General features: G+C 41.7%; 1 protein-coding gene across 7 annotated transcripts in view; it reads right to left on the bottom strand.

The window, feature by feature from the left end:
- Nucleotides 1-13,463, bottom strand: part of LOC121300940 (CREB-regulated transcription coactivator 1-like) — a 60,090-nt gene extending 46,627 nt beyond the window's left edge. For all 7 annotated transcript variants that reach the window (XM_041229949.1, XM_041229950.1, XM_041229953.1 and 4 more), the window contains exon 1: nucleotides 13,319-13,463. In XM_041229949.1, the coding sequence (XP_041085883.1) occupies nucleotides 13,319-13,444 (126 nt within the window). In that variant the 5' untranslated portion in view covers nucleotides 13,445-13,463. The remainder of the gene's footprint in view (nucleotides 1-13,318) is intronic.
- Between the last annotated feature and the right edge of the window lie 684 nt (nucleotides 13,464-14,147).

The following is a 14,147-nucleotide window of genomic DNA, read 5'->3' as shown; positions in this document are numbered from 1 at the left end:
AAAAATACTCATGATTAATCAAGATTAATTTCAATCACTTGCCAGCCCTAATATATATTAACATTCTACTTCAGAACTTTTCTTTTGAAGGACAACTTGCTTATACAGCTTGTTTACAGCACGTCCAGACATAACCTGTTTTGGTCAATTTTAAATTTATCAATTATTCACATTTTTGTGTACCTACATTACATTTTTCTTTTTGATTTTGCACCATTTGGTGCACAGTAGTTTCCCTTTTTCAAGTACTATATATATATATATATATATATATATATATATATATATATATATATATATATATATATACACACACACACACACACATACACATACACACACACACACACACACAGAGCTCGGGAAAAAATTAAGAGACCACTGCAAAACTATCAGTTTCTCTGGTTTTACTATTTATAGGTATGTGTTTGGGTAAAATGAACATTTTTGTTTTATTCTATAAACTACTGACAACATTTCTCCCAAATTCCAAATAAAAACATTGTCATTTAGAGCATTTATTTGCAGAAAATGACAACTGGTCAAAATAACAAAAAAGATGCAGTGTTGTCAGACCTCGAATAATGCAAAGAAAATAAGTTCATATTCATTTTTAAACAACACAATACTAATGTTTTAACTTAGGAAGAGTTCAGAAATCAATATTTGGTGGAATAACCCTGATTTTCAATCACAGCTTTCATGCGTCTTGGCATGCTCTCCACCAGTCTTTCACATTGATGTTAGGTGACTTTATGCCACTCCTGGCGCAAAAATTCTAGCAGCTCGGCTTTGTTTGATGGCTTGTGACCATCCATCTTCCTCTTGATCACATTCCAGAGGTTTTCAAAGGGGTTCAGGTCTGGAGATTGGGCTGGCCATGACAGGGTCTTGATCTGGTGGTCCTCCATCCACACCTTGATTGACCTGGCTGTGTGGCATGGAGCATTGTCCTGCTGGAAAAACCAATCCTCAGAGTTGGGGAACATTGTCAGAGCAGAAAGAAGCAAGTTTTCTTCCAGGACAACCTTGTACTTGGCTTGATTCATGCCAAAGCTGCCCGATTCCAGCCTTGCTGAAGCACCCCCAGATCATCACCAATCCTCCACCACATGTCACAGTGGGTGCGAGACACTGTGGCTTGTAGGCCTCTCCAGGTCTCCGTCTAGCCATTAGACGACCAGGTGTTGGGCAAAGCTGAAAATTGGACTCATCAGAGAAGATGACCTTACTCCAGTCCTCTACAGTCCAATCCTTATGGTCTTTTGCAAACCTCAGCCTGGCTCTTCTCTGCTTCTCATTGATGAAGGGCTTCTTTCTAGCTTTGCATGACTTCAGCCCTGCCCCTAGGAGCCCGTTTCGAACCGTCCTCGCCGTGCACTTCACCCCAGCTGCCGTTTGCCATTCTTTTTGTAGGTCAATTGATGTCATCCTACGGTTGCTGAGTGACATTCGAATGAGTTGGCAGTCATCCCGGTCAATTTGGATTCATATGTTGTTTTTTTCTGACTTTATGTGAACGAAAAGACACACATTTGCCCATTTTCCTATTGGAAATAGTGATATGTTGAAATATCACTGTCCTGGTCACAAAAGCAAAGTTTGTGGGGAATAATAGCCATTTTCTATACTTTTGAGGCATAAGCAATTAGGAAATAACACTTACTACCCAGAAACAAACAAAAAAAAAAAATTTTGTTACACAGTGTAATGTTTTACATCGTATACGTTTCTGTAAATACTTGAAAATGAAAACACATGTTACAATATACAAACCAAAACATAAGGAGTATCAAAGTGTTGGAAAACATGGATTGAGAATTGATTAGGGGTTTGCTGCGCATGTGGACTAGCAGAGCTATACTGGTGTTCTTTTCTGAAAAGAGACTAATATTGCAGATAGCAGACTGTTTGGTTCAAATTGCATGTACTGCTAACCACTGATAGAGACGATGCGTCTACAAACTGCCCAACAATGACTGCAAGCTAACGAGATAACAATGCTGTGGACTAGAAGGGAACAGGCTCTAGACTTCAGAGAGATCAAAAGAGATAATCCCACTGGCATCAATGGGGGTCGCAAGGAGATAACAAAAGGCAGATGTATGGACCTTTTGTCTCCAGGAGTGTGAAGAATGCACTGAGTTCAGAGGTTGTCACACTAGACCACACACACAGACACACACACATTAACACTCACACAATAAATTAAATTACCTTGACCATTGGTTAATGTCAGAGAAAGGGGAGGTGGACCATCTATACAGAAGGGTATTTAATGTCACGCAAACATTGTAATTTTGAGTTCTGTATGTCCTGTACCTGGGACCAGACTCCCTGCATATTTCAATAAACCTGGCAACTGATTGAAGAAAAGGACTCTGTGCATTTTCTTGAATCTACTTACTCACCATCTATTTTTTAAGTACTTCACAAAGCAATGTTCAAGAAAATTGAAAATTGTCTCTAAATCTTGGATTCCTCAAAATAGCCACCCTTTGACTTAATAACAGCCTCATAAACATGAGGCATTCGGTTAACAAGTTTCAGCAGGAAATCACCCGACATGTCTTCCCAGCTCTTCTGCAGCAATTCCCAGAGATGTAGGGCACTTGTGGGTACCTTTGCTTTGACTCTTCTGTCCAGTTTGTCCCATACAAGTTCTATGGGATTGAGGTCTGGAGACTGGGTAGGCCAGGTCATTAGATTGAGTTGTCCTTCACTTTCCTTCTTCGCCAGATAGTTCTTGCACAACTTTGAGGTGTGTTTCAGATCATTATTTTGCTGAAAAATGAAGGACTGCCCAACTAGCTGTAATCCTGATGGAATGGTATGCCTCTGAAGTATGCTAGGTTAGCCATGCTGGTTGAGCTTGCCATGGACTTGGTAAAGATCACCAACTCCGTCACCAGCAAAGCAACCCCAGACCATGACACTGACACCTCCATGCTTGACAGTGGGAACCACACATGCAGAACTCATGCGCTCACCCTCTCTGCATCTTACAAATACTCGGCGGTTGGACACAAATATTTCAAATTTTGACAGTCCATAAGACCGACTTTCACTCCTCGTCCAGTTTCTGTGTTTTTTGGCACAGGCAAGTCTCTTCCTCTTATTCTGCACTCTTAACAATGGTTTCTTTGCAGCAATTCTTCCAGTTAGGCCAGTTTCACGCAATCTCCTCTGAACAGTTAATGTTGAAACAGCTGTACTTCTAGTAGCACTTAGCTGAGCTTGTATTTCAGGGGCAGTTAATCACCGGTTTCGCAGACTTGTGACTCGAATGAACTTGTTCTCTGATTCTGAGGTCACCCTTGGCCTGCCTGACCTTATTCAGTCCTCACGAGTGCGTTTCTTCAAATCGTTTGATGGTCTTGGCCACAGCAGTTACAGACACTTGCAAAGTTCTTGCGATTTGTCTTAAAGATTGACCTTCATTTCTTAAAGTAATTACAGTCTTTTTTCTTTGCTTAACTGAGCGTATTTTGCCATTTTCTGCTCCCTTACATTCAGGAATGACAAACTTGTGCCTATGCTACCTATATTAATAGTAATCATGGACCCTCACCTGTTAACAATAATTGGTGACATGCTAGTTAACTCAGAGAACATCTAACAAAGACACTTTTATACTTAGGCCAGTGTTCTAACACCGTGTTATACACATTTCAGAATTTTAACTAACTTGGGCTTCAGACTGAAATCCCCTTGCTTTGGGTGACCATTTCATTGAAATTGACAAGATTTACATTTTCATTTAAAAATTTAATTTTTTGAATGCAATTCACTTATGATTATCAGCTTATACAAGTGCACGTATCATATAATTAAATAAAGTGTTTATAGACAAGTTTATACAGTTAAAAGAATAGATAGTAGACCTGCATGAAAAACCTGGTTTCAAGCAGGTCTACTCAAACTTTTGATTGGTACGGTATATATTTTTACAAATACACATTGTGTACTTTAAAGTGCAATGTAAACATAAAATGTCAAATAAAAAAATAAAATGTAAATTGATTATTGTGCTAACAGTGTTCTGGTTTAGCTTCATGCACGCATTCACTTTCTCCTGTCAATCTTGTCAAGGTTGTTTTTGATATGATTCAAGTGGGAAACACCTGCTTACACATGGTGGAGCCAAACACTGTTAAGAGAGCATTGTGCTGTATGCAAGTGGAAGTTCATTAGGTCGTTCGTGTACCAAATTCTTCAAAATCGGTCAGTTTGTGCAGTTTTGCACATTGTCGAGATACGGTTTGCAGATTTGCATTTGGCGTGCAAAACTTTTCAACCCAATGTCTGACTCTTTGAAGTCAACAACTTGGCTCCGAATCTCGGCTTGATGCCTGGAATCAACGTCAGCTCCAGTTCCCTTTCAAGTGGAAGGACAACCATTACTGAATGGGAAGAGCCTCTTTGACCCATCAATCACTGAGCATATATTAAAAAAGCTGCCCTGTCAGGGCCCTTCTGTGAGGGGGAAGTCTCTCCCACCTCCTGCTGAACAGGGATGTCCTCACAGTAGCATATCGCCATTTTCTCTCTCACCTTACTGAGACAACACCTATATTGCTTTGTGCTGGAAATTGTCTCCTTTGTACGGTTTAAACCTGTAAATCAGATTTGTTACAGTAAGCGACAATATTACAACAATATTACTGTGGCTGGGGAGCGCCCCCATACCCCTGGTTCTCCCTTCCCTACCCCACCACCACTTCAGAGGCGTACTCGTTCCTCTGTGGAATCGTGGTAAACACAGCCGAGGCGGCACCGCTCAAGAAGGCGCTCACCGGGAAGGTACCGCTACCCTTACGCGTCTTCTGAGAAACGCCAGAGCTCTGCAGAGCGACGTTTTGAGGCGCTCGCTCAGGCCGTGAGAGCCCAACAGACCAATGCTGGAGACCTTGCTACAGGCTCAGGAGAGACTGCCCCCTGCTATCAGGCAGCCCCAGCTCCAGTACCCCCGCTTTCAGTCTCTGGCCCCACCTAGACCCCCAAGCCCTGGCAAGCTTTCGTTCACGGCTTCAAGGTCGGACGTGTCCGACCCCGCCACTTCGGGTTGGGCAGGCCACAGCGGGGGCTCCATACCACCCTTCCTGCATACCACGGAGTTCCGTGACCTGATGCAGCACGCTGTGGCTGCCACGGATGTTCCTTGGCCTGTGGAGCAGGAGGGAAAGGGGAATCGATTCCTCAAACAAAGGCCACTCACAACATGCCCTTCCTCTCTGCAAGGATTTTTTGGAGCTGGTTCGCTCTTCCTGGAACCACCCGGCGTCGCTCCCTCTGACTCCAGAACATACAAGAGCATATAATTGCCCAAGAACTGCAAGCAGTAGCCCTGGCGCTAACACATGCCCTGACACAACACATGCTGGTCCGGACGGACAACATGACAGTGGTAACCTACATAAACCACCAAGGCGGTCTGCGCTCACTTGGCCTTCACCATGTGGCCCACAGACTCCTATCTTGGACACACAGAAACTTGCACTCCATCAGGGCAGTTCACCTCCCCGTTGTTGACAGCAGAGCAGGAGATCTCCTGTCCAGAGGAGCTCCAGACAGCTTGGAGTGGAGACTGCACCCTCAGGTTGTGAAACAAATTTGGGAGATGTTTCGTACAGCACAAGTCTACCTCTTCGTCACAGTTGAGTCCACTCACTGGCACCTATGGTTCTCTATGGAGAGAGAAGGGAGGCCCCCTGGGAGTAGACAAGCTAGCTCACCCCTGGCCACAGGGGCTTTTGTATGCGTTTCCTCCACTACCGCTATTACCCAACACTAGAGAGGATCAGGGTGGAGAAAGCCTAGGTTTTGCTGGTCACACCCAGATGGCCGAGGTGCCCCTGGTTTGCTCTCCTCTCCAACATGTTGTTGGGTCAACCATGGCAGTTCCTGCTCCGCAAGGACCTCCTGAGCCAAGCGGAGGGGTTATTATGGCACCTGAACCCAGCCCAGCTCCAACTCTGGGTTTGGCCGTTGAGTGAAGCCATCTATCCAGACGAGGTTTGCCAGACACAGTGGTAGAGACACTGCAGTCTGCTAGGGCGCCTAGCACTAGAGCCCAGTATACGTATAAATGGAAGGTTTTCCAAAACTGGTGCACTGCTGGGGGTCACAACCCTGTGACCTGCCCTATTGAGACAATTCTAACCACCTTAAAACACCTGTTTGATGCAGGAAAATCTGCATCTACTCTGAAGGTCTACTTGGCAGCAATATCTGTGTACCACGATAAAATTGACTTCCTGGCAGTGCAATTATTTAAATGACTCGGAGGCTCAGTCCTCCAATGAAAAGCATAGTCCCCAATTGGGATCTGGAGCTGGGGGTCCTTATGGGTCCCCCATTTGAGCGCATGGTGTTTTTATTAGCCATTACATCTGCCAGAAAAGTAAGTGAGCTTCATGCACTGGTCATCGATAACACATGTATGGCTTTCACTGGTAATGACTCACAGGTAACATTAAGAACTAATCCAGCCTTTTTGCCAAAGGTGGTCTCTCCATATTAACCAACCAGTGGTTTTGGAGGCTTTCAGACATCCCCCGCACGAATCAGAGGAGTATTGCAGACAGCACACGCATTGCCTGGTTCGAGCTCTGCGCTGTTACCTGGATAGGACAGCATCCTGCAGGCAGTTGGGTCAATGGGTCCCACTCTAGAGGTCAAGCCCTTTCGAAGCAACATCTAGCGTACTGGGTGTCAGATGCCATATGCTTGGCGTATGAACAGACGTACTCCCCCTTACCGGGGGACATTACGGCCCATTCTACCAGGGGACAAGCAACTTCATGGGTTTTCCTTCATGGCACCTCCTTAGATGAGCTTTGCAATGCTGCTACACGGACAGGTAGTCAAACATTTGCATGTTTTTACCTCCTTGATGTTGCAAACCAAGCAAGACCCTCCCTGGGCTCTAGGGTGTTGCAGGCAGCATGCGTCATGAAGGCTCTGAGGCTATCGCCGTGGGGCTGTACTGTCGGTTATCTGTAGCCATGACAGCTTTGGTACAGCTTCCCATTCAGTAATGGTTGTCATTCCACTTGAAAGGGAACCATAACCCTGGTTCCCTAACAACCATTACCCTTCGAGGTTGTGTCCCCAGCTGACCTTAGATTTCGAAAATGGCGATATGCTAATGCTATATGCTCAGTGACTGACAGGTCAGAGATTCTCTTCTGATTCGGTAATGGTTGCCATTCTTTTCAGTGAACCAGGGTTATGGTAATAACCTAACGTTCTTCCACGTAAGCTTCATGGGGAAGAATCATAAACTTGAACAAGACGCAATGCCAGTGAGTCCACAAAGCGAGACCTGAAGGACATAACCAGCTCCAGGGCTCGCAAAATCGATAGCCAGACTTTCCCGGACAACCAAAAAAATCTTTTGGACAGCGTGTTTTTTTGGCTGCTTGCCTGACGGGCAATCCACTTTTTTTTACTCTATAACAAGATAATGTTCTGTGCTTTAATTAAACAGCGGTTTCTCAATCGAGAGTCCACTCACAGATCATCACGGTAAAACACGTTTAGAGGGATCAATGTTTTTCATTGGTAATGCTTGAGTGATTTCCGGGGTGACGTACAAGTAGACATTGCTTGTGACCAAATCCCGCGAGGATTGCCCCGTGTAACACCCCTGACAACTCAAGCAATCCTCTCTAGTCAGTGCACTCGTATATATCTCAGATGACTGTGTCGTCTCCAGTGAAACAAAGGTTAGAACAGACACTACAACAGCCAAAGTATATACTTTTATATTGAAGACTATGATTTTTTTTAAACAAAGGTACATACTGGAATTACAAGCTACTGTACTCTGCTCACCAAGATTTACATTTTGTTAACAGTAGTAATATTATTAATAGTTTAGCTAATGCCTTTATCCAAGGTGACTTCCTTAACTTACTCCAGCAGCTTATATTGTTCGTTTTGGATTGTCCTTTTACTATAATGAGCAAAAGGCTTTGGACCCAAACAGGGTTGTTATAGCGAGGGCGTACTGTATTTAGTATTTGACTTATATGCTTAACACACGACACTTGCACATTTTACTATAAAATGTGTGCACATTTATTTCATTTTTGTTATTTTTCACCTCCCATAGTGTTCAACATTTAGAGGGTATAAAGAAGTTTGGATCAGAATCCAATATCATCCCTTACAAAAAGGTAACATACAGCAAGTATACTTGTGGAAGAATTGTCTGGTTTTAGTATACTATTGGTACCATTATTCTATCCTATTTTGGCACAAGTATACAACTTTGTATATTCTCTTTGTAAATAATGCAATGTAGTTCTCAAATATTGGACATTTCTTAGATTGTATCTTACTTCTTTTGCATACCTGCATTGTCTCTTGCTAGATATGCACCTCCAGATTCTGACAAATACTTTTAGAAAACCAGGAGCAACTTCTGATCTGGATCAAAAAGCTATAATGCTCTGCGGCTGCCCGTCTATGTGGATCACAATCAAAAAACTAGTATAAGCTAACTAAAACACAAGTCTGGGAAAAACAAATGAAAATCTGGAAAAAGTATGGAATTTTGATGTTGAAAATGTGTGTGAACCCTGAGATACTGTACCTATATTGAGTACAGTGTACTTTGTACGAATCATAGTCCATAGGTCAATTATGGGCAACTTGACATTTTATTTGGACAACCAGATGTCGACAAAGGACTGCCTAAATGTACCATTAACAAAATTTTGCAAGCCCTGAGCTCAGATGTGAATGCCACAGGCTGCTGCAGATCCAGACTATTGCCAGAATCGTCTTCCATGCATGAATCTCAACTTGTTCGTAACAAAGCGAGTCAGTCTGCCAGTCTTGATATCACTAATTAACAGTAAATTTGGATTAAAATGCAAAAACCGCCTGCTGTCGAGATAGGACAGTGTTCACTTGACCGTGCGGTTCAACATTAAGTTGTCTAAAATTACCTGTAATGTCCACAAGATAATAATACTTGAAGTTTAGACTGTGATACCTTTCATTTTTAGGAAAGTTTATTTCTTTTAAGCAGGCAGCAAAGCGAGCTAAAACTTTGCCACGGACAGCCAGCCAGCATACATCGTTGTGCATCGAAAGTCACGGATATTCACAATCCACTTCATTCAACAGGGACTGGAACCGACGGTGTCTGAGCACTCAAGCAAAAATCCAATTGACAACTGTGACGGAAACATGAGTTCTGTTGATGAATCTTCCTCCCGACCTGTGAGGGCGCTAAAGAACGGGAGGAGAAGTATCTGGAAGGGCTGGCCTGACAGTTCGTTTCCGGGTCAGGGAAGTGGGTCAGCCTGGAAAGAAGCGAGACTCTGTTGTAAGACCGTATTGATTTGAAAGGTAAACGAGAGGCAGCTGCAAGTAATAAGGCAGCTGCAACCGTTTACCTAGATATCATGCGGGATTACATATAGGGGCCAGGGTAACACTGATCTTTTCCTTCATTTGGGTAAACGAGTGGAGGGCAAAGGAGCGAGAGAGGAGCTCGCAGTAAATACAATAAATACATGTTCTGTGTGTTTTGTTAAACTGTTTGTGTTTTGTTCATGATAGACAGTCTCCGGAGCTGTCAAAAAAGGGTCAGCACTATCCGGAGCACCACAGCACTTCACACAACTCTGTGTCTACACCGAGCACCTGCACGTCTGCACGCACCCAGGACTCGTGACCGTGTCTTTTTTTCGTTCGGGACTGTGCCCAGTTTTTGTTATTCCCGCGCTATACACATTGTTGTGTATAGCCGGGGAGTTATTATTTATCGGTCACCAGACCTGGAGTACAAATTAAAGCACTTTGTTCACTGAATCACTGTTGTCTGTTCATCACTCCTGCACCGCATCACCGCTACATCTGTTCCCCTTACCAACCACTCTGCCACACAACACACAAAACCAATGCCATAACATCACGTAGTTCCACTCCACATGACTAGGCACAAAGTGCTTCCTGCTGCACAATACAGAAAAAAACTTAAAAATGAGCCACTTATTTTGTTCTGACAACAGAGCTTTGTGTTTACCCATCATGCCAGGTGCACTGTGTGTACACAATGAAACAAGCTTCCCTAACTGTACCTGCTTTTCACTAACAAAATCCAGCACAGCATTAGGTATATCTTCACCTCTTGTTTGATTTTATGTACTGAATTGCAAGCATTTCTTCCCCTACTACATTGCATATAACACCGCCCATGTTACACATTGTGACCTGTGCTAGCGTGCAATTTGCTTGTTGATAGGTCTATCGACCAATCAAAACATGTAAAACAGACTCCAGGAATAGAAATACCAATAACAGCAGAGGGTAGGTGGACCTAAAAGAACAGTGAGGTAGAATGTCATGAGTCAAACAGTGGTACATTTGTGTTGATGCTACTACTATGGTCTTTATAATTATATACAGTATCCACCACTTACACTGTACAGGATTATTTCAGGCAGCCGTTTATATCCGACAAATAGCATTTGTTTTTGCCATGCCCATTGATTTCAATAAGAAAGGCATAATTTATACCACGTTAAGCACACTGTATATTTCAGGCAAACTCAGTTGTTTGGATCTCGTTATGTGCCATTCACACAGATTAAAATAACAAACGCACTGCTTATACTGTAGTAATCGCTCTTACTAATCCACCAATCAGCTGTTTTCATCTTGTTACCTTGCCATTCACACAGATTTCAATACAAAAGGCAGCACTTTACTGTAGTAAACGCTTGACAGATCGATCAATCAGCTGTTTGCACCTCGTTACTGAGTGATAACCCCTGTACTGCATCTTGGCTATTTAATCCCTGTACGCAGTGTCGGGTTTACAGTTTGAAAAAAACAGCACCGACTGCAACAGCAAGCCTGGCTGGAAAGAGTAAATCAGCATGAAAATTCAGCATCAGCATGAAAATTCAGTGTAAATAAAATGTCTCTGTTAGATGCTGTGCGCTTGCTAAAGTATGCTTGGAAATCAGTCAGTCAGCAAACAATGCAACGTTGCTTCAAAAAAGCTGGGGTTTCTGTAGTTGAAGAGGAGACTGGGGAAGGGGGTGGGATCACTCTGTAAATAATGTGTGTTTGTAAACAGTTCTTGTTCAGATCTGTTAGCATTCTCTGTGTGTTTTGGTGCTTGTGTGACTTAGCGCTGAAAGAGAGTTGAACACAAATGTACTTATCACTGTATCAAAAAAAAATGATTTAAAATGGACAATGAATTAAAAAAAAAAATTAAAAACATAAATTTTTAAAGAGTGAGAGAATTATTTTTATTCAGATTTCTTCTACTTTTAAACGGAGCCTAAAGCAAGAGCAAGCTTAAAATACAGGGGTGTTACTAAAATATTTACTGCAAACAGATTACAGTACTTTGGAATGAAAACTAGTCACGAGTTTATGAAAATCGTCTTTATATTCAGTGACAGCTGTAGCATCCCGCATTGCATTCTGTTAATACACTACCACCTAACCTTCACTATCTGTGAAACACAATGTGGAAATCTCTGCCTAAAACAATAAAAACTAAAGCTTAGAAATGAAAAACTAAACACCAAAGTTCTGAGTATGGTAAGTCAGCACCCTATTGACTTCTACAAATCAGGTGGTATGATGTTCTGCAAACGCTGTCAACATTCAATTGACTGGACCAGGAAAAATACCTGCAAAGATCATTTAATGTCAAAAATCCATCTAAAGGGTGACATTGCGTATGAAAAGACTCCGCGAGGCTCCCAAGCACGGCACAGCGCGATCCCAGACAGTATGGTACATTCACACAGCAGGCAGGCATCCAACATGATAAAGCCACATTCGTTGCAGCAGTAACTATAGTATATACATTTACCACATGCACAGCATCCTATATAAACTGGAACCTGAAGTAATCTGCCACCTAAGGAGCTTCCACATGTACAGTTGTCTAAAGCAGGTGGCTTCATATTCAAATAGCTCATTTTAACTTGCACTGGAAAATCCTATTCTGGAGTTCACATTCAGGTAAGACCAGGTGGTTACAATAGAACCACACAATTAAGGGCACTGTGTTTTACTCCCATTGAGAGCAATATAAACCACCTCAAATATTAAGGCCACCCCTTATTCAATTTCAAGGCGGACACCAGCAGTGCCAAACATACCAAACCTCTTCAATAATACCAACATGCTTCAACTCTACCTCTTGATAACACACCCATTTGGAATGAGATTTAAAAAAAAAAAACTGAACTCAAAGCTGTGAATTGGAATAGTTTGCACAGAAGAAAACTGCAAATAACATCTTAGCACAATTCTTAGAAAATGTGTCGACCCTTCAGTAGTAGGACCACATGTTTCATTCATAATTCAAGCATAGGTTTGTACAGCAGTGATTTATTTACCATCAACATTATACAAAAAGCACCAAAGCAAACATCATTACGATTTTGAGATATAAAAAGCAATAGTGGAGATTTGTGTTAACCAATGTGTTTTCTGGCAGGTAACAGATTATCGACTCGGTCCAATTCCCTCCTTTGCTTCCAAGTTCAAGAAAATATACTCGTTTTAACATGCAACACTGTACACTCACACTTGTAGTACAATGCTGTTTATACGCTTCAACGATCTCGCTATCCAAACAGCAACTTGCTCCGTTCTGTTTTGCAACACTTGTGAATCCCTTAACCGCCCATTCATAAAAACTAGTGTTCAACAAGGCAATGTAGCAAAACTACAATACAAAAAGCGCGTGGACTCCAAAGGTATGTGGCGTAAATTGGGTTAATCTAGCAACATTTTAACAAATCAGTTAAATTAATAAAAAAAATAATAATAATAAATAAAAAAAAAATAACGTACTGGCTTCTGAAAAGTCTATATACTCTGGCTGCGGGGTATATGATGTTCACGATTTTGTTTTAGTTTTTTCTTCAAAATGACATCAGTCAGAACCGAGCACCCTTTAATTGTGCCCATGTCCTTTCTCTATGCTGCCTGGTAGGTAGACGAATCTTCTTGTGTTCTGGTTTTCCTGCGGAATCAGTGGAGCTGTCAGTGAGTGTCACACAGTTGCCAGCCTGTCATTGCAATCCCATGCATGCATGTATTGAACTTATAACACCCGAAGTCAGGTGCAAGCGATGCAAACGGTACCGGTAGTTTATCTATTGCGTTCACGTCAAAGTGTCGGCGCTGCCTCTATCCATGCGATCGATAATTGAGACCGAGTGACCGATTGGTTTGTTATTGTTTACCTTCTTGTCCAAGGTAACAGTGCCGATGCGAGTGCCCAGACGAAATAATCGGCAATATGGACAAGGTCGCTTACCCGTGCCGCTCTGGTAATGCTCAGGTCTTTCATCACCTCATCGAAAGCCGCCGTTTCCTCTGCCTGTTTCTGGTTATGTAAAGCGATTTTCTCGCTGAATTTCCGTGGATTATTTGAGGTCGCCATCTTTCGCTCTTCTCTTTCCCTCTGCGGTACGTAGCAAGCGCGCGTACGCAACGTCACCACGCTGTGTTATAAGGACGCTTGGTACGATGATGTTTGAATGCACTCTACAGTAATTTTATGAATGCGACTGTCATGACTTGATAATAACTTTTTTTGACTAAATATTGTGTTTTTTAATTATGCTTCCCCTGAACATATAACGTGAGCATAATTATCTATATAAAATAGCACAAAATAAACCATTTCACAAAACCACGAAATAGATTATAATATAAAAATATTTTTATATTACATGATAATAATCATGTGTTGGCGCACACACCATATTTACGTGAAATTAAATCAGTAAGCAACCATTCAAGTACAATTTTGGCCATTAATTATAAATTAAATTATTTATATATATATATATATATATATATATATATATATATATATATATATATATATATATATATATATATATACACACACTATATATATATATATATTATAATGTGTGTGGGTATCTATATATACAATATTTATATATATATAATATATATATATATATATAATATATCTACACCACACACACATATATATATGTGTTGTGTTATAGCGACCTGATAACTATATTTATATATATATATATATATATATATATATTATATATATATATATTATTAAAACGTGGTCGGTGGCTGCGATAGTCACCAGTTGG

This window comes from Polyodon spathula, chromosome 26 (assembly GCF_017654505.1).
Source record: "Polyodon spathula isolate WHYD16114869_AA chromosome 26, ASM1765450v1, whole genome shotgun sequence".
Taxonomy (NCBI): Eukaryota; Metazoa; Chordata; class Actinopteri; order Acipenseriformes; family Polyodontidae; genus Polyodon; species Polyodon spathula.
The sequence above is the reverse complement of the archived record's forward strand: the minus strand, read 5'-3'. Positions and strand labels throughout refer to the sequence as shown.